This window comes from Myiozetetes cayanensis, unplaced genomic scaffold (assembly GCF_022539395.1).
Source record: "Myiozetetes cayanensis isolate MyiCay16 unplaced genomic scaffold, myiCay2020 scf31, whole genome shotgun sequence".
NCBI classification, from domain to species: domain Eukaryota; kingdom Metazoa; phylum Chordata; class Aves; order Passeriformes; family Tyrannidae; genus Myiozetetes; species Myiozetetes cayanensis.
The window spans coordinates 3,239,797-3,267,696 of NW_026087533.1; the positions used below are offsets into that span (position 1 = coordinate 3,239,797).

General features: G+C 50.6%; 1 protein-coding gene across 1 annotated transcript; it reads right to left on the reverse strand.

The window, feature by feature from the left end:
• Positions 1–1,026: 1,026 nt before the first annotated feature.
• On the reverse strand, positions 1,027–27,478 carry WDTC1 (WD and tetratricopeptide repeats 1). Its single transcript, XM_050326519.1, has 16 exons — positions 27,332–27,478; positions 20,864–21,011; positions 18,425–18,508; positions 17,495–17,541; positions 16,234–16,345; positions 15,616–15,803; positions 14,595–14,777; positions 14,221–14,315; positions 13,080–13,195; positions 11,821–11,896; positions 10,028–10,124; positions 8,522–8,695; positions 5,261–5,496; positions 4,712–4,880; positions 4,126–4,318; positions 1,027–3,993 (listed from the first exon to the last, which is right to left on the reverse strand). The coding sequence occupies exons 2-16, from the start codon at positions 20,969–20,971 to the stop codon at positions 3,796–3,798; spliced, it is 2,076 nt and encodes a 691-aa protein (XP_050182476.1). The 5' UTR covers positions 20,972–21,011; positions 27,332–27,478; the 3' UTR covers positions 1,027–3,795.
• Positions 27,479–27,900: the final 422 nt, after the last annotated feature.

A 27,900-nucleotide genomic window follows, 5' to 3' on the forward strand; every position in this document is an offset into this window, starting at 1 on the left:
AGCGCTGCTCACGATGATTTCTCAGCTCTGAAATCCAGGACAAGACCCACCTCCTCTCTGTGCCAGCCCCAGAGAAAAGTCCCCATCAGTCTCATCTCCTGCAGCAGCAAGGCCTGAACAAACTCCAAGGACTAAACTCCTCCCTGCACCCACAGCAGGCACATTCCTGACATCCTGCTCCCATTTTGCTCAGAGACAGGAGCCATCTTGAGCCCTTTGCACATTTGTTCCTGGCACTGCAACAGTTCCATCAGAGAAAAGTGAATTTGTCAGGCAGGCTGTGACTGTTCCTCCCCCCACATCCCAGACTATATCACTCCTCTCCCTCCTCAACCCAATCCCCTCACCAAAATTACAAATAAAACTCATTTTCTGGGTCCTTCTACCCATTTCCACCCATGATTCAGCCACTCAGCTTCCAACCACTCACTCCAAGAGCTGACCCAATTAGCTGATTGCCAATTCCAGCTATGGATGCTCATTGCTTTGTTAGAGCAGAGCTGCCTTTTCAAGCAATAATTTATATCAGACAGGATTTGAAATGAAGAGGCCTCCAAAGGCCTTCAGCTGAAAGGTGTCCAACGGGAATTTTTTTAAGAGTTCAAATGGATTCTGAAAATAGCAGACTGGTTTTCCAGCTCTTCCTTAAGGGCTGCAGCTTGGAGGGCAGGGAAGTATTTGGGAGGTTTTGCAGCAGGAGCCCAGAGGAGAAAGTGAGTTTGTGAGATCCTCTGGCAAAGGATCATCTCTGGGTCTAAACTGTGTCAGACCCTCACTCCACTGACAGATGGAGTTCCCAAGCCTGGATAACCTAACTCAGCACTAACTCAGCAGGCCACCACAGCTTATAAACCACATTTTGGGCTCCCCAGCCCCCTTCCCACTCGAGTTTTTGGTGTCTCTATTCTCCACAAAGCACAGACAACACCCAGCCCCAACCAGGCCACCCCTCCACCCACCCCCAGAGGAGGAAGGTAGAACAAAGCCAGAACAATCCCCCCAAACAAAATGACACCAAGAAAGGACTAGAACAAAGAATTGTTTAATCGCTTAACCCTTTCTCTTCCAGGGACCAGAGAAACAAGTTTTTCTGCTCCTACTAATGAGGGCAGTAAGGCTCGTGTGTTACCTCTACAACTGCAGGGGCAAAGTTTACGAGATGATCATCTTTAGTACTCGAAAAAAAGCGAGAAGCAATGGTCACTGCAACACTAAGAGAATCCTAGAGTCTCCTAACGGAGAGCCCATTGCTAGAATACAAAAATAAAGGAGGCATCCCTGCATATCCCAGGCTAGAAAGAGTTAACCAGAAAGAGCAGGAAGAAGCTTTCCCAAAGAGGGGGTTGAAGTAAACAGCAGAGGTCAATAAAGCAACATCTTCTCCCGACTTCCCCAGCATGTTTTTTCCCTTCACCAATAAATACAAATTCCTCATTAACAAGTGACAAGCAGGTAATCTGCCCACAACAAGGGGAAAAGGGGCTGGAGGCAGAAAGATTTTTCACTCCTATTATTATTTATCTTTTTTTTTTTTTTTTTTAACCAAAGCAGCCATTAAAAACAGCAACCCACTGCAGAGGCAGGGAATCTGGTTGCTTTCACACTGCAACTGGCAGGTAAAAGAGCTGCACTGTCTCACAAGGGTAAAAAAACCCCAAAAAATAGCTGCCACAGCAAAAGGTGAATGGGGAGGGAGAGGTCTGTTCTCTTCAGAGCTTTCCATCTCAGTCTCTCAGTTTAAAAATCAAAGTCTGCAGACGTTGTCTACTGAAAGCTGAAAAAAAAGTTTGAGTGGGAGGAGAAGGGGAGGGGGGGAGAAAGGATGCATCTAGTAGGAAGCCTTAAGCAAAAAAAAAAAAAAAAGAAAAGGGCAGAGCGTGTCAGAAAGCCACCCAAGTGAGGAGAATTTTCTGCTGCCTCTGGGTCTTGCAGAGCAGGTACACCCGGGGTGGGGGAGCCGGTGCCCCAGCGAACAGGTGAACGGAACAGTCGTGGGTTCTGCGTGAAAACAAGCAAAGCTGCCCTCAGGAGCAGAGTGACCTGTCCCAGGTGAGCTCTGCCTCGGTGGGAGAAGGTGGAGGGGACTCTGCCATCCCAGAGCACGAGGGGAGGAGGTTGTTTCAAGGGGCTCCCACGAATACCGGGGTGGGCTTGGCTTCGCTCCGAGACAGAGCAGGTGACGTCTGTCTGAGGGGCAGGGATGAGATCCCAGTTCTCTCTCCCTGCAGGGGAACAGTGTCCTTGGAGAGACGCTGCCAGACTCCATGACCTCTCTCCCTCCTCATCTCACAGACTGTTCTGGAAGGGAGAGGCAGCCCTTGCTCAGCCAGCACTGCGCAGCCTCGCTCAGCAACGCCTGGCAGCCAGAAACAGCCAGAGGAGGAAAAGGAGGCCTCTCATCTTTCCACAGCAGCAACAGGAAGACCAGGGATTGCACCACATGGAAGAACAGCACACACACACATGCGCACACACTCCCAGACACACACCTCACACCCCTGGGACCGAGGCTGGCATGTTCAGACCTTCAGCAGGAAGAGCTACGAGACAGCGCAGAGCGGTTCAGATCTCCAGGGGCTCTTTGGTCTTAGTTGATAGTCCTAGAAAAAAACAACCTCTGCGGGTTCGGTTGTAGCACAGCTGTGTAAGATCTGTTGGGTATTTAGTGTTTGGCAACTGCAAGAGGGAAAAACAGGGCCGTGTGCTACACGAGAGGGGAAGGAATGGAAGTACCAGTGCTGCGTTTCTTGGTGTGCTCCTGGCTCTGCAGCCAGTCAGGGCGTGGAGAGCGGGAAGAGGAAGGAGGGTTCCTGAGAGGATCACGAATCCATCCAATGTCACACCAACAACGAGGCAGAGAAGGCCCACCTGGGCCAAGACAGAGCAGCTGGCTGCCCAGAAATGCTGCTTCTAACAGCTCAGAACTGTAGTTGTAACATACACACGGTGACAACGTGCTCAGCTCCCACACAGGTGACACGGAGAGGAGAAGGTGAACACAGCTACGCGTGCTGGGCGACAGAGAGAGAGGCTGTGACCTGCCCCTTCCCTCAGCAGCTTCAGCTACACGACTCCTAAGCCTCTGACCCAACCTGTCCCCACTGCTGTCACCTCCCTCCACGGGTTCATGGACCACGGGAGAAAGTACCAGAACTGGGCAAGCACATCCTGCCCCTTCGAGCTGCACATACCCAGTGCCTTCAACAGTCCTTCAGCTAAGACAGGGGGACAAGACAGGCAATCTCCAGTCCTCAACACAGCACAGCCACATCTGGTGACAACGTGTCTGAGATGGAAGCCAGAAGAAAGACGTTATGGGATAAAACAGGTGTTTCATGGCCAACAACCCTAAACTGGGGGCCTCTAGACAGGCTGGTAGCACAGAGTCAAGCTTTCAGAATCACTGCAGTAAATTCATTCCATAACCCCTGCCCTAGGTTTGTATTTTATTCAGGAATTTAACATCCCCTCTGCAATGCAGGCAACATCACCCTGTACCAGATCATACAGCAGCTCTGGAAAAATAATCACCAGTTACACTGCTTACAGACAACTCAAAGACCCCTGTTGGGACTAAATTCCACTAAAGGCAAACCCCGGACTGCACTGCCATGCTGTGGAGGAGGAGGAGGAGGAGGTGATGGTTTACAGAGACGGCCGCTCCTGCCCCTGCCAGCTTGTCCTACTCTGTGCATAGTGCGAAACAGTGCAGTCATTCATCAGAGAGAGTCCAGGACCAAGGAAACTAGGTTCCCTTTCAGCCACACAATTAGAGGAAGGAGAGGCAGTTCTATTTTAGCTGGGCCGGCACTGGACCTGCCCTTCTGAGCTGTCTTCATCATCTGAGCCTCCAGCCCCACCACTGGTCAGTCCTGTGATCCGGTACCCCATGTTGAGCAACATCACCTCCAGAGGGTCCGCGTTCATCCGCCTCTGGTTGGCCTGGGAAGCACCTTCCATGTCCACCACCACCCGACCGTTGAGGGTTTCACTCTGCAAGGCACGAGGGGAGAGAACTCAGGGGCTGTTCCTGCTGCTCTAACTAGAGATGTCAGCAGTGAAAAAGCAGCAGGAGAGACCACGTTCCACCTCCTGGCAAGAGGAGCCTCTGACTGCAGCTCTTACCTCTGGCCTGGGGTTCCACAGCCGCACGACCGGGTCGATGCCACTGGTGGCCAGGAAGCAGTAGCTGGGATGAGGCTGGAGACAGTTCACAATGGACTCGTCTCCCTGCAGCACTCGGACCAGGTTGGTGGTTTCCTTCTCCCAGATGAAGAAGGAGCCGTCGTCCGAGCCGCTGACTATGTACTGTGCATTGCTAGGGCGAGAGGAGCACAGGCGGGAGGTCACAGCTCAGAGCCAGTCTCCAGCACACATGAGGATCTCCTATAATTCACAGGCTGACACCCCTCACGCTTACAGATCCAGATAAAGCTCCTGTGATGGTCCCTCTGTCTCCAGGAGTCCTGTTTTCAATCCCAGATGGACTCCTCAAACACTAACCCAACCCGGTCCCTCTGTGGATCTGCTACTGATCAGCTCCTTGTGCAGCCACACAGGAGGGGGGTCATCTTTTTTAACCCTCCAAACCAGTGCCTGTCTCATTTTATAAACACACGGAGCTACAGGTGAGGCTTTACCTGATGGAAGAGAGCACCCTGCTGCTGCCCACGCCCCTGTCCTGCACCCCTGCCACACTCTGCCAACGTACCTGCCGAAGAAATTGGCCTCTTTGATGTCTGTGGTGGTGTTACAGTGGCCACAGTATCGGAATTTGTAGTCGTAGCTGCGCTCCCTCAGCACCATCTCGTCCTCAGAGATGGAATCCTTGCGGCCTGTGGCTCGGAGCCGGATGGGGCCTCCCCCTTTCTTGTCTTCAGCTGGAAGGACAACAGATTTTTCCCTCATCACCATTTGGGGGAGGAACATGTTCTGAGCAAACAGCACTCCAAGAGACCCCAACAGCTTTAGGGAAGAGGTAAGGACGATTCCAGCAGGGAGCAGGGCTTAGAGCACCAGCTTCCTTCCAGATTATCTCCTGGCTACATCAGACTCCTTTTATCACACTCTCACTCAAGAGCAAACCAGGACCAGGCGCAAGGAAAGAACAGGCTCAGGCCGGTTTTTGTGCACAGGAACAATCAATCTCTCTCAGAAGTCGGAGCTTTACTTCTGAGGGGCAGTTTAAGGAGGAAAATCCTTGTCTGATCATTAGATTTCAGTGTAACCTTGAAGGAGCACACGGAGCAGTGGCACTCACCATTATCACTCTTGGAGAAAAGGGCTGCATTGATGTCCCTGTCCAATGCATCGCAGGCACTGCTGTGTGCTTGTTCTGGAAACTTCCCTTTAAAGTCATCCAGACACTCCAGTGCTTCTGCCACATACTTGAGTTCAAAGAGGCAGCGGGCGAGGCGGAAATGGGCCTTCAGGTGGCATGGATTTAGGGATATGGCCTTCAAGCAGTCTCTCAGAGCATCGTAATGGTCCCCATCCCTGAGGAAAAGGGAGCAGTGGATCACACAGCCCGAGCAGCAACAGCCAACATTTTCCACTGCCGTTTCCCAGCCCTCTTTTCAACTCCACAGCTTGCTGTTTCCAGCTCTTTCCATGCAGCAGGCACCCCACAAAGCTCACTAACAGCATTTGCTGTGTCTCGGGGGCACCACCTGACCCAGCCCAGCCTCCCCGACGCCCACAGGCAGCGCTGGGATGTGACCACACAGGGATGCCCTGCGAGCCCTGACCTGCCATTTTAAATCCGGGAGAGCAGAGCTCCCTGCTGTAACACATTTCGGGAAGTCCTTTGAAGATGGAGGATGCAGCAGCCCTCTGGCCAGGCAGCACAGGCCTCCCGTGCCAGGCAGACAGGCTCCTCACACGGCAGCTCACTCGTGCCCCTGTGTGGACACACGGCACAGCTCCTGCCCACGGACACTCAGAGCCCTCAGCCGGGAGCTGCAGAACCACCCACCACACCTCAGAGCCCTGAGGGACAAATAGCTCAAGCAGGAGTCTTTTTTTTCCAGCTTTACAGGAGAAACCTTTGAGTTTTAGAAAGGAGGGTTACGGCAGACTGGTGTGGTAATGGATATTGATATCCTGTTTACAGTACTGTGCTTGATTTCCCTGAGCTCTGGCTGTGGGAATAAAGGTGTCCCTGCTTGTGCTCTGGGAGCAGGAGGGATTTGTTGAGCCTTGTGTGGTGCTCAGCTCAGACTGACAGGGCTGGTGTACCAGCATCGAGCCTGAACTGCTCTGAGGCACCACAAGCTGTCCTGAGAGAATGCCAAGGCTCCACGTGATGTTTAATAATAATAATGGTGTTTAATACCTGTAACCTATATGCCCCATTCCTTGGAAGTGTTCAAGACCAGGCTGGATGGAGTTTGAGGACAACCTGGGCTAGTGGAAGGTGTCCCTGCCCATGGCAGGGGATGGAACCAGATGATCTTTAAGGTTCCTTCCCACCCAAACCATTCCAGGAGTCTGTGACTCTGCACTGTCTGAAACAGTCCCAAGGGGAAGATGATGAACTGCCCTGTGCCTTCCACAGAGTAACAGTTTTAGATCATATGGAACCTGTGTCACGGAATCCCAAAATGACTCAGGTTGGAAGGGATCACTGGAGGTCATCTAGCACTGTCTGTGTTAATTCAGAAAGCTGGACACAGCAACAGGCCACTTTTAATCAGAGGAAGAGGGGATGCAAGTTACCTGTTAGGATGACAGACTGGTGTGTCACATTTTCAGACCTGACTGGGCTATGAGCTGCTTTACCACCCTCAAACATCCTTCAGCCCCAACTTCCCAGTGTCAGCCCAACAGACTGGTGTGAAAATGTGCACAGTGGGATGTAAAGCAGGCACTGACTTCTCCCTTTGTTACAGCTTTGACTCAACCTGTGCAAAACTGGAAATCAGCTCAGTACTGTCAACATGGACTGCTGAAAGCAATCCAGAGGGTGATGCAGTTGGCTTTTAGGAGCAAAATATCAAAGAACAGCCTTGAAGTGCTGCAGAGTCTGAGCAGCATCTTAAGGAAGATGAGCAAGGGGAGGTTAGGAAATTACAGACCTTCCTTTTTTTCTTGATCTCTCTGTTATTCAGAGAACAAGGCCAAAGCAGGACCTGCAGGGTTCTGAGGGTGGCCTATACCTGTTCCTGCTCCAAACATCAAGAACACCTCAGAGACACACTGTGGTTCAGTGTGGGTCACTGCCTGCCTCTGCCTCCTGCTCAGTGACATCCCTGCCACCTTCTCCACACACCAGGAGCTGTTTTTAGCAGAAAAGTGCCCCTTTTCTGCACCTCGAAGAGATCAGCTCAGTACTGTTTAAATTCTACCCACTGCATGCCACAGAAACCCATTGTGTTTATGTTTTTCACATCTTCCTGCTACCCAAAACTGTGGCAAGGCAGTAGCTGACACACTGAAAGGTTCAGATCTGCCAACACCCTTCGGGAAAAACGATTCCTATATGAGAAATGTCATTCGTGAGATCAGCACTCAGCTTCTGTCCTCCATTCCTTAATCCCAACCTATTGTTCCCCTCCCTCTGAACACTGAGGTCTTTTTGAGGCAGCTCCCAAATCTCTGCTATTGCAAAACAGCCAGTAGGCCAGTTACCAACAGTCACAACAACTGCTGGCTGCTCTTTGTCTTGGCAAGAGGAGAGGAGAATTCATACCGGGGATTTCAGCAGGGAGAGGAGAAGGATATCCTCACAAAGCAAATGGAGATGAAGGACCACAGCTATTTTAAATATGTTAATGGCAAGTCATGCTACTCAGTCTTACTGTGCTCAAGGGGACAGACACTAAAATAACTCAGCTGTATCTTGCAGATGCAGCTCTGGCCACTGGTCAGAGCAGACTTCACCTACTGCAGAGCCTGACAGGGTGTTTTGCAGCCACCAGGACAGAATCCCCTCCAGACTCCAAGGCACCAGTTGCCACCTCCCCAGACCCCTCTGAGAGGTTTCCAGTCAAGGGGAGTGTGGGTTAAGTGGGGTGAACACCAGGAACCACAAGGTCTGAGTATCTGCAGTACGAGGTACTTGGATAAAGCAGCAAACAAAGGCACCCCAGGCAGCCCTAAACCAACCTTCTATCATGAGATGCTGCAAAGCACACTCACCATTACCTCATCTGCTGACAGTAGACTTAGAGCTCTATTCTAATGCAGATCAGAACCACCCAGAGAAATGCAAACACCCTTGGAGACACCCATAATGCTGTGACTCAGAAGTGGCTTTTGGGTTTCTTTTTAAAGAGGGAAGGATCAAAACTTTACTCAGCGTGTCAGCAGGTGAGATGATGAGCTTTATCAGCTGGGCCTGACCAGAATTTCTGCAACACATGCTACTGTGCCATCCCCTTGTGCTGTGCCAGAGGTGCCCATTTATGGCTCAATCCAATAACCCCAACCCCATAGAAAAACCAGGTCTTCCAAAAAGATTTCCGTGGTCCTTGGAAGTCAGGCACCTGTGACACTGAACCCTGACACTCTGGCTCCTTACCACTTGCGCTTCATGTAGGCAGCAGCTCTGTTCCCATAGAGCATGGCATTGTTGGGGGCTTTCTGCACTGCTTTGCTGTAGAGCTGGATGGCCTGAGTCCACAGCTGGCAGGCAAAGGCCTCGTTGGCTTGCTGCTTGATCCTCTCCAGGTAAGGAGGTAACTCCACCTGGGGGCTGATGGGAAAGAAGGGAGGAGCACAGGTAAGTTGGACATCCTTAACTCCAGGTAAATGTTTGTGGTGTTTAGTCTGAGCTTAGCAAGTCCCAGCGAGCTTTAGCTAATACCAAAGGATTCAGCAAGAGGCAAAAGAGATCCTGGACCTGAATAACCTGAATTTAGGAGGAATTTTTGACCACAGAATCACACAATGATTTGGGTTGGGAGGGACCAAATCCCTGCCACAGGCAGGGACACCTTCTACTATCCTAGGTTGCTCCAAGCCCCATCCAACCTGGCCTTGGACAATTCCAGGGATGGGGCAGCCACAGCTTCTCTGGGCAACCTGTGCCAGGGCCTCCCCACCCTCACAGGGAAGAATTTCTTCCTCATATCTAATCTGAACCTGCCCTCTGACAGTCTGACTGCATCAGCTGGACCATCATGTCCATTGTTTCTTCATCCACAGAGACACTCCAAAGTGAGCAGTGGCTATTTTAAACACCCCATTTCACCAACACATCTTTGTTTCCACTGCATAAACAAACATTTCCCATCCCCTTTTAGCAATGCATAACAATGCAAATCCAGAAGCATCCGAGTGCACCAGGCTCACGCTCCACACAACCCAAAATTCCAGCCCCATTCCCGCTGCCGCGGTGGAGGGGCCACCTAGAGGAAACGAGCTGAAACATTCCACAAAGTGACTCTGGTGGAACCCAGACTACCCATATATGGTATTAAATAAGTGTCTTGACTTTGAACCGTGTCTCGGGAAAAACAGCCACCAAGATGTGCTGCTGCTTCGCCCCAACTGCATTTTGCGCTTAAGGAATGAAAGGAGCAGGAATAACAAGAAAGAGGCTGTCCATCCATTCCCAGCTCACATGCAGACTGCAGGAGTAGTGGCTCCAGTGTAACTGTCCTAAAGAGATTTTGGCTGCTTTGTGCAATTTGCAGAAGGCAGGTGCCCAAAAAAACGGCAAAGGGAAGCAAGGCTCTTTCACCTGGCGGCCTCTGCCATTCCCAACACACAGTTCCTGCAACTCAGGAAGAAACAACCACCCAGGACTCTTTGCTTCCAGGCCTGAAAAGTCATTTCTTAGTTTTGTCCACCCTGATTCATCTTAAGAGAGGAAAAATCTTCATGGATAATTTCTCCCTGATGCTCTTGCTCACAGCCCAGGTGCCACTACAGCTCCTGGGACAGACGCCACTGCACAACCCACGTCAAACACACCAAGTGGATTTGTACTTCACACTTTTTCTGGTAGCATCTCACCCTGGCAAGAGGAAGAGGACAAGGAGAGAGCCCCAGGAGTCCTGTGGAGGTGCAGCTGTGCCCTTACCTCACGTGTGCTCTCCCCTCGGACAGGCGGAAGCCGTTGCTGTGGAGGTGGATGCCGTTCGACACTCCGTTGGTGGAGGTTTTTCCATTCTGCACTTCTGAAGGTTAGAAAAATAAATAAATATATATATATATATATAAAGCCATGCTAAGCATCAGTGTAGATTATACAAACTCATATCTGCAGCTTCAGGGTTTCTTGTACAGCAGAGCCAAGCCAATGCCACACCACACATCACTTTTGGGACATCACATGTCCCACTCCACCCCCTCCAGCCACACAGATTTGATTTGCCTTCTTCTGTTTAGTACCAAATCTCTGCAGTGTCCTTGGCAATGGTAGTTTTGAACAGAAAACCAGATACACACACAACTAAGTACTCACACACACACAGAGAGGGCTGCTTGAAGGGACCTGCCTTTGACTGAGTTTAGGCCATAGTTGGAGTATCAGAGTCCTAGAATGGTTTGGGTTGGAAGGGATTTTAAAGATAATCCAGTTCCACCCGCTAGCCCAGGTTGCTCCAAGCCCTGTCCAACCTGGCCTTGGACACTTCCAGGGATGGGGCAGCCACAGCTTCTCTGGGCAGCCTGTGCCAGGGCCTCCCCACCCTCACAGCCAACAATTTCTTCCCAATATCCATCTATCCCTGCTCTCCTTCAGGCCATTCCCCATTGTCCTGTGTGAAAAATCCCAAAACTGCACAAGTATAACTCTGCATAGTATAACTCTGTATTTCAGACAAATGAACATATAACTAAGCTGTTGAACACTTAATAGAAGAAGGAGGATGAGCAGAACAACTGAAGGAATCCAGTAGATGAATTCCAGATGCTTTCTTTCTTTTTCTTCCCCTACTGCTCAGGGAGCTGTTACAGGCTTAACCCATCCTCTGCAGGTCATGCAGCCACATCAGCTGCCATTTCACCAGAAAATATTCAGCTTAAACTTCACAAACTGCATTTATGCTGCAGTTGGGAGTGCTCCTGCAGCCGCTTCAGACTGGGGAACTGGGGACACCGTCCAACCAGCCTGCTGAGCTGCTCAGAGATCTCAGCGTGCAGGGACGTGCAGGCACAGGACTTTGTCCTGGTGACACCTTTTCCCAGCCTTTCCCTGAACTTTCTGTGCCCAGCAGGGAGTGTTTGGTGCAGCTGCACCTCTGTGCTACCAGGAGGTGATTTTTAGATTAAGGCCTAAGGTGAGGACACAGGTCACACAGGGAAGGGGTGAGCTGGGAACACTCCCTGCCCAGAGTCAGGAATGTCACTGCAGCCACTCACTGCCTGCTGCCCGTGGTATCTGTGCACAGGGCCAGGAATAAAAGGGCTTTTGGACACACTTTCTGGTCAAATAAATGACTTTTTGATTGTAGGAGGGCTATTAGTGCCAGGCCAGATTGTTAGACTAGGGAAGATCGCTCTGTTTCCTTGTATTGAGTGTTTAAGGAAACAAAAGTATCCTACATTTCACATTCTTTTTTTAACTCTTCCATGCCTGTCCACAAAGCTTCCCCCTTAGTTGAAGGCAGGATACCAGGACCTCAACCACCTACAAAGTCTACTTAATCCTTGTGCACAGCTTTAAGCATTCTCCTTAATTCACACACACACATTCAGCTCTTCCCAGGTCACTTCTCCCCTCCAGACATACATTTTGTCCTTCTGTAGAAGGGTTTTAGAACTCAGGGCATGAACTGCCCTGCAGAAAGAACCCAGCAACAGCTTCATTTTCCTGCTGCACCCTGACTTCACTCTGCCTTCCACTCCCTTTAGTGACAGCATCACACTTACCCCCTGAAGTGTGGCACTTCTTCGGGAGGAGAAAAGTGTATGGTCGCTGTTTGTATGTCAGATCAAACAAATAGACCTGAGGAAAGGGGAAAAAAAAAAAAGAGAATGAGACAAAAAAAAAGAAAAAAAAAATTCAGCAAAATATAGATGCTCAAGTCACCCAAAATAAAACAGGGCCAGATGGGTGTACGGGTTCGTGTCTGTGTTTGCTGTTTTCAGATTTTCTAACTGGGAATTTTGTTTGTGGATGGGGATGGCAGCAGTACCAGTGGTGTGCTCCATTCCAGCACTGGGTTCAGAGGGGATAATGCTGAGAAACAGGAGCCTGGTCTTGTTCCAGAGCTAAGACAGCACTCCCCACACCTACAGAACTTAAAAGATGGCCTGACCACTGACCAACCTGCTCAAAAAGCTTCAACTCCAATCAGATACTTCAGTTAACACAGTGATCATGAGGGAACCAAACATTTACTGACAGAAAAGAGGTGGTACACCGAACTGAGGGAAGGACCTCTCCAAGATGAAACCTGAGAAACTGAGAAGGATCTATTAGGATTCAAGATTTCTATAAGATTTCCTAAGAAACTCCAAAGGCAGCCCTGTGAAATTCTATTTTACAGTTGTACTAGGACAGGAATGGATGGCCCAGATCACACCTACACTTCACCTTCTCAGCACCTCCTCTTAAAGGGAATAAGAGCACGTGTGAGAAAGACCTGCAGAGGACAACCACAGTGCAACCTGTCCAGTAGCAAAGTTCCTGCTTAATCCATGCTGATTAATGCTGTCAGGAGGATTTTCTCATTTCATTGATAGGCTTTACAGAAGATCCATGAATATCACCCAGAGCTTAAAATTAAAGCAATCAATATTCCAGGTGAAGGCCTTTACTTCACCAAGTCCTTTAGTCACTACACTCTATTACAGAAGCAGTTTGATGTTTCAAGAATGAGTTATGGAATCTTTTCTAGGTCAGCAAAGGTCAGTTCCAGAACTTGTTTGGTTTTTTTTCCTCTTCCAGAGAGCGAACAGTGAATTGGAAAACCAGAACAGAACGTGGTTCAAGTTTGGTCAGTGACAGCATAACAAACAAATCCCTAATCCCAAGCACTTAGTGTGAATTAATCAGAAAGCAGTTTAAAATCAATCAGATTACCGCCAGAGAAGTTGCTGTACCTGTTTTCAAGAGCACACAACAATGTGCAGCGACTCAACAACCGCATCTGAAGCTTTCTGCCAAACTTCAGCTGTCTCCTTACCTGCTCCCCTCCCATGTTGACCAAGAGCTCAGTGCCATCAGGACTGAAGGTGACATATGTGGCCACCAGAACCCTCAGCCTGTTGTTGTAGTCTGGAAGCTTCACTGGAAGGTGCCCTGTGGAGAGGAGAAGTCCATAATTATTGGCTTAGCCCCTAAGTGCTGTCTTTGTCCTACCCCAGCTGCTCCCTTTTACAAGGGAAGAGTCCAAGGCTCTGAGTGACCTGGTCTAGTGGAAGGTGTCCCTGCCCACAGCAAGAGGTGGAATGAGATGGGTTTTAAGGTCCCTTCCAACCCAAACCATTCAATGATTTTAATTCTGCAAGGCCACCTCCACATGAAGATGAGGACTATAACTGCCTTGTTAACAGTGAGCCTGCAGAACCCAGCAAATCTCAGTTTTAGGGATTCACCAGGATTTGGCTTTTGTGATTTGTGCCATCTGCAAATACCTCCATCTTCAACCCCCTAATCAGGTTTCCCTAATAAAGCCCTCAGCACAACCAAACCAAAGCTCCTAAATATTCAGCTCACACACGGGCTCTGTTGCTCAGACAGCAGATGTGTTGCATGACCAATTCAGGGGACCTGAGGAATCCTCCAGTGGGACTCATCAGAAGCAGGACTGTCAGAACTGGTCTGCTGAACGTGCTGGTCTGAGATATTGAAAAAAAACCCAAACATTTTTTGGGAAAAAGATAGTAAATAACAAGCACTGGAAAAGAATGTCAGGTAGATTGCTCAGACACTGCATCACCGATTCTTCATCTGCAGGATGAGGACAAGTCATTTCTCTCCTGTGCCAAAAAGATTTTGAACAGCAGCTTTGCTGGGACCAGTTCCAGGGAAAGCATATAGAGCCCAGGTTATCCAATCCTTGACATTCCAATAAAAGTGACAAAAAGACATTTGTGCTGGACAAGAAGCAGCAAGGCCAGCTCACCACCCCACAGCACTGCCAGAGCTGGGAACTGAGTAAGAATCCACAGCACAGAAGTGAAATAAACTGCAATTCCACGGAGCGTGCCATGGAAGAACTCCCCCTAGCAGTGGTTTCTTGTGTGAGGAGTAGAACTCTGCTTCTTCAGGCAATAAAGTCCCACCAGTCTCTCCCAAAGCCTCCCCAGTAGGGGTGTCCATACCTGCCACGTAGTACTGCGCCGCGCCGTCCGGGAGGGGCTTCTGTCGGTCACAGAACGTGTGTACTCCAGCTGAAGGGCTCTGCTTCATGCTTTTTCTAGCCAGAAGGAAGAACAGCCTTATTACAATCGTAGCATTCAACTGCTGGAAGCCTGATCCAAGCTAACACTTCATGTCCACCCACGAGGACAAGGCCCACCCAGCTGTGGGGTCACCAGCCTCGCATCACCCCAGTGTGCTCAGAAATCAAAAAGGCTTTGGGTGATAGAAAAAAAATGAGTAAAACTTCACATATGACAGATGCCTGCAAGTCCCCCTTCCTCCCAGAGCTTTGACCAGATTCCTGTAGCTCACGTGGGCCCAGCAAAGCTGTTACCTGTGGTTGTGGATCATGCGGATGTCGTAGAGCCGCACGAAGGGCCCGCTGGCCCCCACTGCCAGGTAGTTGTTGTCCTGGGGGTTCACTGTCAAGCATTTGGCCTCCACCAGCTGCCCACAGTACTCAGTCAGGTCTATCAGGACCTCAGAGCGTTTGCTGTTCTCTCGCAGGTCGTACTGTCTGCAAAGGGAGGCAGTCAGGCACTCGTGGCATCGGAGAGCAGGAGCAGCAACAGAGAATCACGGAATTCCCTGAGCTGGGAGTGACCCACAGGGATCATCCATCCAACTCCCGGCCCTGCACAGACACCCCAACAATCCCACTGTGTCCCTGACAGCACTGTCCAGACCCTCCTGGAGCTCTGGCAGCCTTGGGGCTGTGCCCACTGCCCTGGGGAGCCTGTTCAGTGCCAACCACCCTCTGGGGAAGAACCTTTTGTTAAGTTTTCCTTGATGGCCAAACTGAAGACCACTCAAAGCAGCACATTGACACTGCTCAGCAGTGACCTACACTTCATTATCTATGATGAGATGGCACCAAGGACATGTTAACAACAGTCATTTGTGCCACAGGTTACTGGAAGCATCTCAGTTCAATACACAGTAGGCCTCAGTATCAGGATAATCATTAAAACCAGCTCTATAACAGGCACAAATTCATTCAAGTTCCAAATTAAACTCCAAGTCATGACCTCACAAACAGTAGCTCGTAGGAAAAGTGAAACAGAGCCTCATAGTAACAATACCCATTTCAGAGTCTCAATGACTCTGGAGGGAAACGTTATGAAGTGTTGTATCTCCCTTCCCATGGCTGTTCCTTTCCTGGCCTCCCTCTTCAGTGGAGCAAAATGGAGGAGACGAGGAGGGTACTTATCAGATTTTACAAGACAAATTTTTCCAGTTTCAGGAAAAGGGAGAGATGAGCTTAAGCTCCGTAGCACAGAGACAGCCTCTCTCCAGATCCCTGCACAGCACATACCACGAGGGATCCTAAAACCAAACCAGCCGGAATTCTGTACCTGATCAACCCATCTTCTGCTGCACTCCAGAAGGTGTTTGGCCACATGGGAGCCGTGGCAATCCGCTTCACTCTGTTGGTGTGGTCTCCAAACATGTGGACTGTCTCCTTGACAGTCAAGTCATGGACGTGCACCTTGGAATCCGCAGCTCCCGTGATGAGGATCCGATCCCCCGAATGCGGCAAGAACTGTGGGAGAGAGAGCTGAGCTTCAGGCTGAGGCTGCTCACATGGCCATCACTGGGCTGTCCTGGCAGTGATGGAGCAGGAACTGCTTCAGGGACATGGGATAACCCATGTCATTACCTGCATTACACACATGTCAGTGTGCAAGCTCAGGAGTCACCAGCTACAGCAGGACACACGCATTTCAATTTGCCTCTTTGTCACACATCCCAGTTTGCTACAACCCTTTCCCTTGAATTCACAGAGAGAACAAGCCTGGGATCTGCATAAACTAAGTGCAGTCCTGGATTTAATCCATTTTTTTGGTACCATTAGAAATATTAAATTATTTGGGAGGCAAACTGCTCGCAGGAAAATGTTTCCCAGCAAGGATTTATTCTCTCCCTGCTGAGCTGCCAATTTTGTTGGCTCTTCATTTCTTCTAACCACATACCTTGACAGAAAAGATGTTTGCAGTATGTCCTGTGTGCATAGAAAGGAGTTTCTTGTGGTGCAGAGGATCCCAGACAATGGTGTGCTGGTCATCAGAGCCAGAGGCCAACAAGCTGAATGAAAGAGAAGAGAAATATGCACCATGTATTGTTCTGTTCTAAGCCGCGACCAATTTCACAGAGCGGTTTGACCACAGACATCCATTAAGTTAATTCAGCCCTAAGCAGCCCATTTCCTCAGCTCTGTGTTCCCCATGCACTCATCCATTCAGCCAGGTCAAGGAGCTAAACCTGCCAAACAGCAGCTCCACGGAAAATAAAGCCAGCGGTTTGCATTGGTTCGGCTGATTGAAGCGCCTCACACGGATCCCGATGGCACGGGGGAAAACGGGGGTATTTGGTCAGCAACAAAATGCAGGGCCTCCATTTTCCTCATTATCCTGTGTTAAGTGCTGCCCATCATCCCTGAAGCCAAGCCAAGGCATTTATTCCCAGGCTCCGGATGTGCCCGAGCAGTCCCAGGGCTCATGGAGTGAACCGCAAACCACTTGAAAAGTACAAAGTCATTGCAAGGTGCTGTTGACCTTGCACATCCATCCCTCTGCATCTGAGCCCAAAAGAACTGGACATCTGCAACTCTCAGCTGTTTTAAACTTACTTCCTTGTAGCCAAATCTCTTTCAAGCACATGAAACTTTCACTGGTAAATCATTCTGAGAGCTGACTTCGGATGTTCTAAGAGGCGTGTCCAGAAATACACGCTCTTCCTTCCAACCACTCCTTTCTCAGGCAGAAAGTCTTTATTCCACTTGGTTAATGGAAATGCCCTTTAGTTTCCATCTAAAATTGCAGAGGGGTAAATTCTCTACCTCCCTGCCTTAGATATTTGTCCCCCAGCAGCAGCTTTTAACAGCGTGGTGAAGGGGGTTGGGAAATGTCACCACCAGCTGGGCAAATCCTAAAGATCCATTATAATCCATAATACCACTTAAGAGAAGAGAAGCAGCCTTCAATCTCCACTTCTTAGTCTGACCATTTCCCTTCTGAACTGACTAAAGGGGCATTTCTAATAATATCCAGATATATTTAACAAAATAAAGCTTCTTTTTGAAGCGTGAGCTCTACTACAGCTAAAACTTTGAGCTTTGAGCTCCACTTTACTAGAAATGGGAAGCAGCTGCTTGTGATAAGATGACCTACATCTTACTCTTGGAAGAACCTGGGGTTATGGGTTTGTTGATCCCAAACCAAGCCACATACTTACTCTCCTTTTTCATTCCACTCTAGACAGTTGACACACCCAGAGTGACCCTGAGGGAAGGAAAAAAAAAGAAGATGGTATTACACAAACTTCAGATTTATCAAGCAGAGCTGTTCTAAGGCAAGGACACAGCGAGCTCCCCACAAATAACAACTTGTCCAACACAAGCAGGGTTTTTTATGTTTTTATTCCAACCCTGCAAAAAAAAAAAAAAACAAAACCAAACAACACACCTACATAACAAATAAGCACCTCCAGAAAAGAAAGACATGCTATAGCAGTTGGGGTAGAAAAGGTAAAGTGAAACAAATAATAAAAAAAAAAGGTAGTGTTGAATAAAATGGCAGTTTTAGTCTCGGAGGCTACAGCTGAAATCCCGCTGTACGCAGGGAAAGGTGACTTTGCTTCCAAAGCCCTCGGCGAGGCTGACAAATTACATGTGCAGGTTCTCTGGGAACACAGGGAAAAGGCACTTTTGATAGCTCTGTTAGAAGCACCTTGCTGCTGGGTGACTCCATCATCCATCTTCATCCAAATTAGCCAACAGCTGTAGCGAGAAGTGGGGGAGCATGGATAGCGTTTGATTTGGGAGATGCGACTGAAAAGGGGGACAAAAGAACCCTTTCCTCCCACAAACCAAGGTAATATTAAGATCTGACATAATAAGCTGTGTCAGAGTGCAAAACAACAACCTGTTCTTTAGGGAACACATCAGGCATTAGAGCTGAGTGCGTTGAAGAGTTGACAACTGGCTCTCTTGCAGGTGCAGCAGGTTACATGCGGAAAGCTCACACAAACTCTCACTGAGCTATTCCTGGCTCTGACGCAGCTTGGGGGATAAGAAATCAGCATCTACCCCATAAAAGAGAGAGCTTCATACCCTTCCTGCAGTGAGGAAGCAGCTGGTTTGCTCTTTGGGCACTGCCCACTCACCTGCAGTTCTGCCTCCAGGCCCAGGCGGCGGATGAAGGGGTCAGTGACGTGGTAGTGCCGCTCGAAGCCCAGCGCTCCCCTCTCCTGCACGGGGCAAACAAGCACCACACTGACCAAAAGGCAAACAAAGCACTCCTCTATGCCCTTTGAAGAGAAGGTTCTTAAAAGTTTAAAAATCAAGCAGGGCCTTTGCCGGGTGTTGGGGTGTCTGTAGCGTGAGGGAGCTGCGCTCTAAGTAGGGAGACAGAATCAGAGGATGACTGAATGTTTGGCTTGGAAGGGACCTTAAAGATGATGCAGTTCCACCCCCTGCCATGGGCAGGGACACCTCCCACTAGCACAGGTTGCTCCAAGCCCGTCCAACCTGGCTTTGGACACTTCCAGGGATGGGGCAGCCACATTTTCTCTGGGCAACCTGCGCCAGGGCCTCCCCACCCTCACAGGGAACAATTCCTTCCTAATATCCAATCTAATCCCGACCTCTTTCAGCTGAGACCATTCCCCCTTGTCCTATCACTCCATGTCCTTTTGACAATTCCCTCTCCAGCCTTCTAAGCCATCATTCCAACATCTTCAGGTAGGCAGATCATAATCTTTGCCCCTGATTTGGTTTAAAATGGTGTTCAGCTCAGTGCCAGGCTCAGCTGGGGAGCCACGACCAGGCCAGAGTAAGTTGCCTACTTTGGGCCTTAAGCAGAAGACATGGAAGAGCTTGGGAATGCCTATTATTATCCCCTGGTGATGACTTCAGCAGGAACTCAATCCTGAGGACAGCAGTACTGGACCAGAGCTGCTCAGGAGAACTCTGCCATTACAGAGCCTGTCCCGAGGCACCAGCAGGGGCAAAGTCCCAGGGAATGTGAGTGGACAGCTTCCTTTGGGATGGGTTATTTCCTCAGCCATGGAGCAGGACCTTGGAGCTGCAGCACCACAGCACAGGCTGTTCTGGAGGGAACAGCTGCCACAGAACTGCGTCAGTACAAATGAAGGTGAAGAAAAGCAGGACAGTTGTTTCCCCTGTGATCTCACAGGGCTCACAGATGCATTAGCAGATGGCTTCGATGAAAAAAGGCCAACTGCAGAGGCAGGGATGGAGGGAAGGGAATGCAAGTCACATTTTGGGTGGAACAGCCAGGGAGATTCCTTCCTAGGACCTGACCCAGCCCTGGTCCTGTCCCACACCACGCTCAGCTTAAGTCTTTGTTATCAGCATTTAGGGATGGGAACACCGATGTCAAAATTATACTGATGGGGCTAAAAAAAAACCCAAGAAAACAATCACAGTGAAGGGGCTTGGAACACATCAGCAGTCCCAGAGTAGACACACAGAACTGCTGAATTCCCTTCCCAGCCCAATGTTCATTACTGAACTCCACACACTCCAAAAAGTATTTGAAAACAAAATGGAGACAGATATGAAAGTGATGGAGGGAAAACAAACCAGGCTTTTTGTAGGAGCTTCCAGGACAGACTTCAAATCCCCTGATGTATTTTTGTGGAGAGCATTCCTAAGGGCCTGCTGGGCCCAGTGCAAGGTGCTGCAGGTGTAATTCCTGTGCTGCTGCAGCCTCAGTGGCTTTGTGAGGGCTGTGGGGTAGGATTTTGCTTTCCCTACAAGGAACTGTCAGACTTAGCAACCTTCCCAAGGTCACATATCGAAGTCTGACAGAGCAGACAGCGTGAGGCAGTCCCAGGCTAAGGCTCTAACCACAGAACCAGCCTCTCCTTGTTAGGGCAGCAAAAGAAATCTTTGCACATGGATTAAATTACAAGCTTGTAACACAAAGTTTGGTACCAAATTGCAAAGTGAGCACTTCCAGTTCCTTATTCTGGCTACTCACAGACCCCTTTCCTGAATGCTGATTACCAGCAGAGCTGCAAATGATTTCAGGCCTCTGAGTCCAAGCAATAATTGCCTATTGTGTCTGCTGCAGCCAGTCCTTTCACGTTGATATTCCACAAATGCAGCCATCAGATGACTGATCCAACCACTGCAGCAGCTTTTTCCCCTACACAAAGGAAGCAACACACCACTCTCTAAAGAAGAGGAGACAGAGAGAGGCTGTGACAGAGATCATTAGCTGTACTACAGTCAGAAATACCTCTGATGGCAAGATCACACGGGGAGAACACAGAGAGGAGAGAGGGAAGCTGGCTGAGGGGCCTTTGTGGTGCCCAAACACAGGCAGCTGTATTTCCCTCAAAAGGAACAGAGCTGCTGATGGCAAACTAGCACAGGGAGAGGAACTGTGTTCCTGCCATGCCACACTTCACCCCAGCTCCTCATTAAGGACAGTGACAGGTCCTATGTGTTTGTTCTCTTAAGCTTCTCACGGAGCTTATCAACAAGAGATCTTTTCCAAAGTAAAGGCACCACCACGAGAATTTCCCAATCCAGCACAAACGCTGGTTCTCCATCTCCCTCCACCCAACACGTACCTTGATCTGTCTGTGGATGATGTCTCTGGTAATGTTGGCTTTTGCCATCTTCTTGTAATGGGGCAGACGAAAAGAAGCTATGGGAAGAGCTGCTGTGCATCCAAGCATTCCAACCGGGCCCAGATCCACGCTGAGGGCATTCAGCTACCTGCAGGACAGCACAGGGAGGGGACACAGGCAGGCACACACCATATTAGGCCATTCAGACAATGTCAAGCTTCGTTTTCCAAAAACAGCAGTGGGTAAGAACTGAAAAGTTGGGTATAAAGGCTCCTGAAGAAACTCTAGGAAGGGACAGCCTAGGATTGAACAATGCCTGACTTGAGGCCATCCCCAGTCTGTGGAGGAATTCACAATGAGCAGGATTCCAGGACTAAACAAGCCTGGAAAATCCATGTTTCTATGCCAGCAAAGACCCTGGGAAGCGTCCTGTCCCACAGTTTCCCCTCCCACCATTCCATGTCCACTCATGCCCAATGTCATGTTCCCCAAGCTCTGCAATCAACAAGACTCATATTGTGAATAAACACAGTATTGATGATTTTGGCCAACTCTTCTCTCTCCTTTATTACATTTAATTATCAGCAAAACCAAATCAGAACAACCAAAAGGGTATAAAACATTCCTAGAAGTCACAACAGTCAAACATCAGGGGATGGTTGGTCAACTGAACACCCAATTACCTCAGTAAGAGGAAAGGGGTGACCAGTTAAAGTTGAATTCCCAAGGAGAAATTATGAGTTTTGTACCCTCTTAATGGAGTTTAATTTACTAACCTAAATAATTTAAACTACATAGAATTAGCTACACTTGCTAAAAATCATCCAAATTGCAGAGTGATGGTCACAGCCCTGCTCTGGACAGGCTGCCTAGCAAGGGACCAGTCAGTCCCTGAAAAATGATGTAATTCCCTTCATTTCCATACCACAGGTTGTCCCATTTTGATATTTCTACAGTCCCCTTAAAAAAAAAAAAAGTATAAAAATAAAATTTTAAATACCCATTTTGTCCTGTGTAACCCACTGATTTTAAACTCTCTTTAAAAACGTTCCCAAGCACAACAAGCCCAAATTTTCCTCTTTTACATGAGGAAATGCTGATTCATTGAAACAAGAGCGTTTCACAGAAACGCAGCAACAAAACAGGAGTTCTGACAAACCCTGTCTGATTCTCTGCTGGTTCATCTGCCAGGCTGCTGCCACGTGAGGGCTTCCACTGGTCACCTCACCCACCCCCTGCCATGGGCAGGGACACCTTCCACTAGCACAGGTTGCTCCAAGCCCTGTCCAACCTGGCCTTGGACACTTCCAGGGATGGGGCAGCCACAGCTTCTCTGGGAATGACAACAACTGCTGTCAGGAACAGCTCCCAAGGACAGGAAGGGGAGGAAGCAGCACCCAGGCACAAGGGCAGGTGGGTCCAGAGCTGACTCTGCAGCACAGAGGGAAACTCCTGAGAAGTTTCTGAGCTGCTTCCCCTCACTTCAAGGAAGACATTGAGGGGCTGGAATGTGTCCAGAGGTGGGAATGGAGCTGGGGAAGGGGCTGGAGCAGCAGGAGTGGCTGAGGGGGCTCAGCCTGGAGAAAAGGAGGCTCAGGGGGGACCTTCTGGCTCTGCAACTCCCTGACAGGAGGGGGGACCTGGAGGGGGGTCAGGCTCTGCTCCCAGGGAACAGGGACAGGAGGAGAGGAAACAGCCTCAGGCTGTGCCAGGGGAGGGTCATGTTGGACATCAGGAGGAATTTCTCCATGAAAAGGATGGTCAGGCATTGGCAGGGGCTGCCCAGGGAGGTGGTGGAGTCCCCACCCCTGGAGGTGTCCAAGGAATGACTGGACATGGCACTCAGTGCTGGGGGTGGGGATCGGGCACAGGTTGGACTGGATCTGGGAGGTCTTTTCCAACCTCAGTGACTCTGTGAAACACAGGGAGTCAGGACAGACCCCTCACTCCTTGTGTCAGATCCACACAAAGCTGCCAGCTGGGCTAGATAAGTGGACAATGGATGCCTCCATTGCTGCAGACATCCCAGAGGACGGGGTTTCCAGACAGCCCCATGTGCTGAGCTCTGCAGGGAGAAGGAGCACTGCTGACTCAAAAAGCAGCTCCAGGTCTGGACACACCACACGTGCAGGATCAGTGGTATCTGCCCTCTCTCTCCTCCAGCTTCTCCAGACACCTTTTCCAGCTAGCAAGCCTCCACCTGCCCTTCTCCTGGGCTGGATCCCCACGGATTGGCCTCCTTAAACAAATCCTCCAGGATACAGCAAGTTCCTCCCTCCAGAGCTGCAACAGGGCAGAGACCATCGCTCTGTGATGCCTCAGCAGTTCACCCCTCGGGTGAGGGGCTGCTGCTCACTGGACAAAACCCAAGATCATCTTGCCTCTAAGATTATATCCCAATTTTCCACTCCTTCTCCTCCTCACAGGGAATTTTAACCACACCAGCCACCTGCCCTCACCCAGCCCTTCTCCCCAGGAACCTGTGACCAGTCACTGACGGGAGCTAAACAACTTTTTCCATGGAAACAAACGATCCATTAACCCAAAATATATCCTCAAGAGACTCCAGGGACAATATTCCAGCAGATCTCAGGGCCTCAGTCTTGTCTGTAGCTTTCCACTCTTCCTAGTGCTTCCTTACATCATTCCCAGACTCTGTTCACAGTCTCCTCTCTCCAAGTAGCATCCAGCTTTTTCCTCTTCTTCCCTGACAGGCAGATTTCTTGTCTCCCTCTTTGACAGCAGTTTAATTTTGAGCTTAGGACCCCAGAAGGACCCAGGGCCAGGCAGGCTTTCACCTCCCAAAGGACAAAAACCCCATGGCTCTCCTAAGAGCCCTACAAAAAAGAAACTCTGTCACATTTTCTATGTCCAATTATGGCTAATTTCCAATCAGCTCCTTTTCATTCAAACAGCACCAAACAACCTCAAGGACACACGTGGAAAAATGCAGATCCAGATCTCCCCTACACAATAACCCCCACCAAGAAGCCAGTTTAGAGCTAAATAAATCCCTGCAAAACCATTTTAATACACCATAAACCCACTGGGTGAACAGAGGGAAGGAAGATCCAAACCCCCCCGAAAACCTGCCAGTCCATATAAGAGAGATTCAAATTGCCTTGATTTCCAACAGAGTCTCCTTTGTCCCAGCATTTTTCTCCCTTCTGGAACTCTTGACACCCACACTGGCCAGGGGACACAAAACACAGGAGCTGGCTATTTCTGGGAGTGTTTTTAGGATTAAAGAAGTGTTGTGGAGCTTCCCAACCCTCTGGGCAGGTGACTGTCACTCAGAGGTGTGCCCAGCAGAACGCTGTTCCACAGGTCTCAGGAGATCAACACAACTTTATTCCTTAAAAGATACAGGTCAGGAAAATGATCCATGAAATCAGCCCTTTGGGTGACAGGCTTAGGAAAAAACCCACAGTCAAACAGGAATGCAGGTGCCTGAGGTGTCTCTCTTTCCTAGAAAGGGCTTGGTTTGGCAACTGGGTGTTGTAAAATGCTCAAAGGTCTCCCAGAACATGTGTCTGTGCTTGGCCAGGAAGACTTCAAGAGCCTTTCTTGCTTTCACGTTGCTATTTTTTTGTTGTTGCTCAACAGGTATTCCACAGCTACAAAGGCTCAGGGCAACCTTTAATTTATCATGGGACAAAGAAGTCCCAAATTCTCATTCTGGGTCAGATTTTGAGCATTAGCCACACCAATCCCAGGCTCACATTCACCAATTCTTGATTATTAACTAACTAAATACATAATAACTTCATTAAATAAATATTAAGTGCTGTTAACACGAAAGACTACTGACCCCCCACTGCACAGGTAAGACCCGCCCTCCAGTTACAAACTGAGCCTGGAATAAAACACAGAATCCCCCAAGATTTTTAGGTCCCCTGAAAAACACATATAATAAATAATTAGACAAAAAATAAACCGTGTCTCCCCATTTCTTAGCCACATAAAGGCTTCAAATTCCAAGCAAGGACAACCTTCCCTCATCCCTCAGCGCTCCAAACCTGCCCTGGGACACGGCAGACAGGACTAAAAACTTGGGATCTCAGTACAGCTGTCACCTCATCCACGGCAACAACCTCTTCTTAAACTCCACCTGCAGCACACAGAGCACCAGCCCACCTGCAGTTCCCTCCTGGACACTCTCCTGCTCCTGCAACACCCAACTCCAGAGGCACAAAAAGCACTTTCGCAACACTTGGCCTTTAAATCCGCAGTCAAAAATTAACAAGCCACAGATTTCTGCAGGCTGTGGGCTCCAAACCTGGCAGGCTGTGTTTACACTGACAGCAGTTCAAAAGCCCCTTGAAGCTCCTGGGAAGGTACACTTCCAGAGGGTGCTCCAGGGCACGGGGAGGAAGGGGAGTAACGGGATCCCAATCGTCCCGAAACACTCGCTCCAAGTCTGGAAACAAAACCTTGACACTGACAACACAAATAATTCCATTGATTTAATACCAAGTTATCCCAATGCAGCTCAGATTTGAGGGGATTGCTCCTCTGCTGGATTGTATTTCCCTCTCAAGGAAGCACCTGAACAGCCCCCACCTCCCTCACCCCCAGACCGACACCCTGACACAGATGTGCCCTGCAGATGGGGGGAGTCAGAGCCCCAGCCTGGGCACCAGCACCCTTTGGAAAAGCTCCCTCCACCCCAAGAAACTCCACCGAGCAGCAGGACCCCCGAAATCAGCAGCTTTGCACAAGCAATCCAATTCCCAACGGCGTGGATGCGCCCAAGTTTCTCAAGGTCACTGGGAAGAAGCAGCACTCTGCACACCACGAGCCCTGCGGATACACGGCTCACCCCTGAGGAACATCCCCAAAACCCTTCCCTTCAGCATCTACAGATCATTTCACCCACCCAAACACCACCCAGGACACACTTCAGGCAGCTTCTTTATCCTCACAACTTATTTTACTGCCCTCTTTACCTTGACTTCCCAAGAGGTCATGGACCAAATTAAGATACATGCAGAGAGGTACATTTTTTTTCTTTTTTTTTCTTTTTTTTAAAGAAACCTGGAAAACCAAGAGGGAATGACCTGGTTATACTTTGCTAAAAGAAGGTTTTGCTCCAGCTGAAGGAGTTGTCAGGAGTTCCCCAGGACAGATGGACATGGAACACGGAGAGAGTGAGGGGAAGAAGTGGGATCTGAGCCCTGACAGACTCAGTGTGAGGGGACTGTCAGGGAAACTGGGATAGCCCAGAGCCACATAGTGCTTCCAGCTCAGCCCTCCTGCTGGAATCCTGCCTCTCCCCTTCATCCCCCAGCTCACACACCCACTGGGATAACAGGAAGATGCCAGACAACACCACCTCACCCAGCACAGGCAACATCCCAACGCCCAGCCCCACACTGCCCAGCAGCTCCAGGAAGGAGCTCGGCTGGCAGGGGAGGAAAGGCTGATCCCCCACTCCAGGGAAAGGGGCTGCAGGACCCCCACCAGGGGCAGGAAAAGGTTCTGTGAAGGGTTCAGAGAGGGGATGGTGAGCAGAGGAGGGAGCAGGGCACGGTCACAGTTAGGAAAGGGGAGAGGAAGGTGAGGACAGGGCAGTGCCAGGTGTGGGAGGGGGAAAGGGAAGCCAAAAAGCAGGGGCTGCACCTGGCAGGGGCTGGGTACCTGCCAGAGGATGCAGGAATGGAGGGGGAGAGGGCAGGAAGAGAGTCTGGGGAAATCAGGGATGAGGGGCTGGGGAAAATTGGGACTGGATAAAGGAGGGGTTTGCTCCCGGCAAAGGGAAGGGAGGTAACACCTCGGGGGAGATGGGGGGGCAGTTGACAGAGCCTGGGGTGGGGTAAGTGATGGGAAAGACGGGGATGGGGGTAAATGTCAGGAAAGGGAGAGGAGGGAAAGCTGACAGGGAAGGGGGCACAGGGGGTGGCTCAGAGAGAGGAGGGTGAGGAGGTGGAGCTGACTGGGAAGGGGATGGGGGGTGCAGCTCAGAGGAAAGAGGGTACAGGGAAGGGGGCACAGGGGGGCAGCTAACAGATAAGGGGACACAGGGGGTGTGGCAGGCGGGGAAGGGGACGGGGGATAGCTCAGAGGGAAGAGGGTACAGGGCGGTAGAAGAGGGCACGGGGGCAGGGGTGCCACTGACAGGGAAGGGATGGGGGATGGCTGACAGGGAAGGGGGTATGGGGGCTGTAGCTCAGAGGGAAGGGGGCACAGGGGTGTGGCTGACAGGGAAGGGGGCACGGGGGTGTAACTCAGAGGGAAGGGGGCACTGCATGGACAGATGACAGGGAAAGGGGCATGGAGCGGGAAGCGACTGACAAGGAAGGGGCTACGAGGGCTGTAGCTTAGAGGGAAGAGGGCACAGCGGAGACAGACGACAAGGAAAGGGGCACAGAGAGGGGGCGGCTGACAGCGAAGGGGACACAGGAGGGTGCGGCTGACGGGGCAGGGGGGGCCCCTCCGGCCCGCGGAAGGGGGGAGGGGGGCCGTTACCTGTCAGGCCTCCCGGGCGCGAAGGCGGCGGGCAGCGGGCAGCGGCGAGGCTCCATCCATGCGGGCCCGAGAGGGACGGGACGGAGCGGGACGGAGCGCAGGGGGTGCCCGCGGGCCCCCCGGCCGAGCCCCCCGCCCCCGGCCCTGTTTACCCCCGCCAGCTGTCCGGGGCTCCCCCCCAGCCCCGCCGCCGCGCACCGCGCATGCGCCACGCCAACTGCGCAACCGCCCCCCGCGCGGCGCCACGCCCCGGCCTCTGCGCAAACGGCGTAAGTGCCGTTCGTGAATAGCGCAGCGGTCGCTGCGCACCGCCCGGACGGGATTGACAGCTCGCTGAGCCAATGGGAAGGGAGGGAGCCCTTCCTGAGGGATCCGCCAATCGGTGTGAGGGGGCGGGAGCGCGGCGGTGCGAAGGGGGTGATGGGAGTTGTAGTCACGGAGTGATGGCGGCCATAGCTCCCCCTCCCCTTCCCCAAGCCTGGGTGGGTTTGAAGCCTCCACTGTGTCTGCACCCTCTCGGCTCCATCGGCAGCTCGAGGTGTGGACTCGGCTGCGAGGGTGGTGAAGGG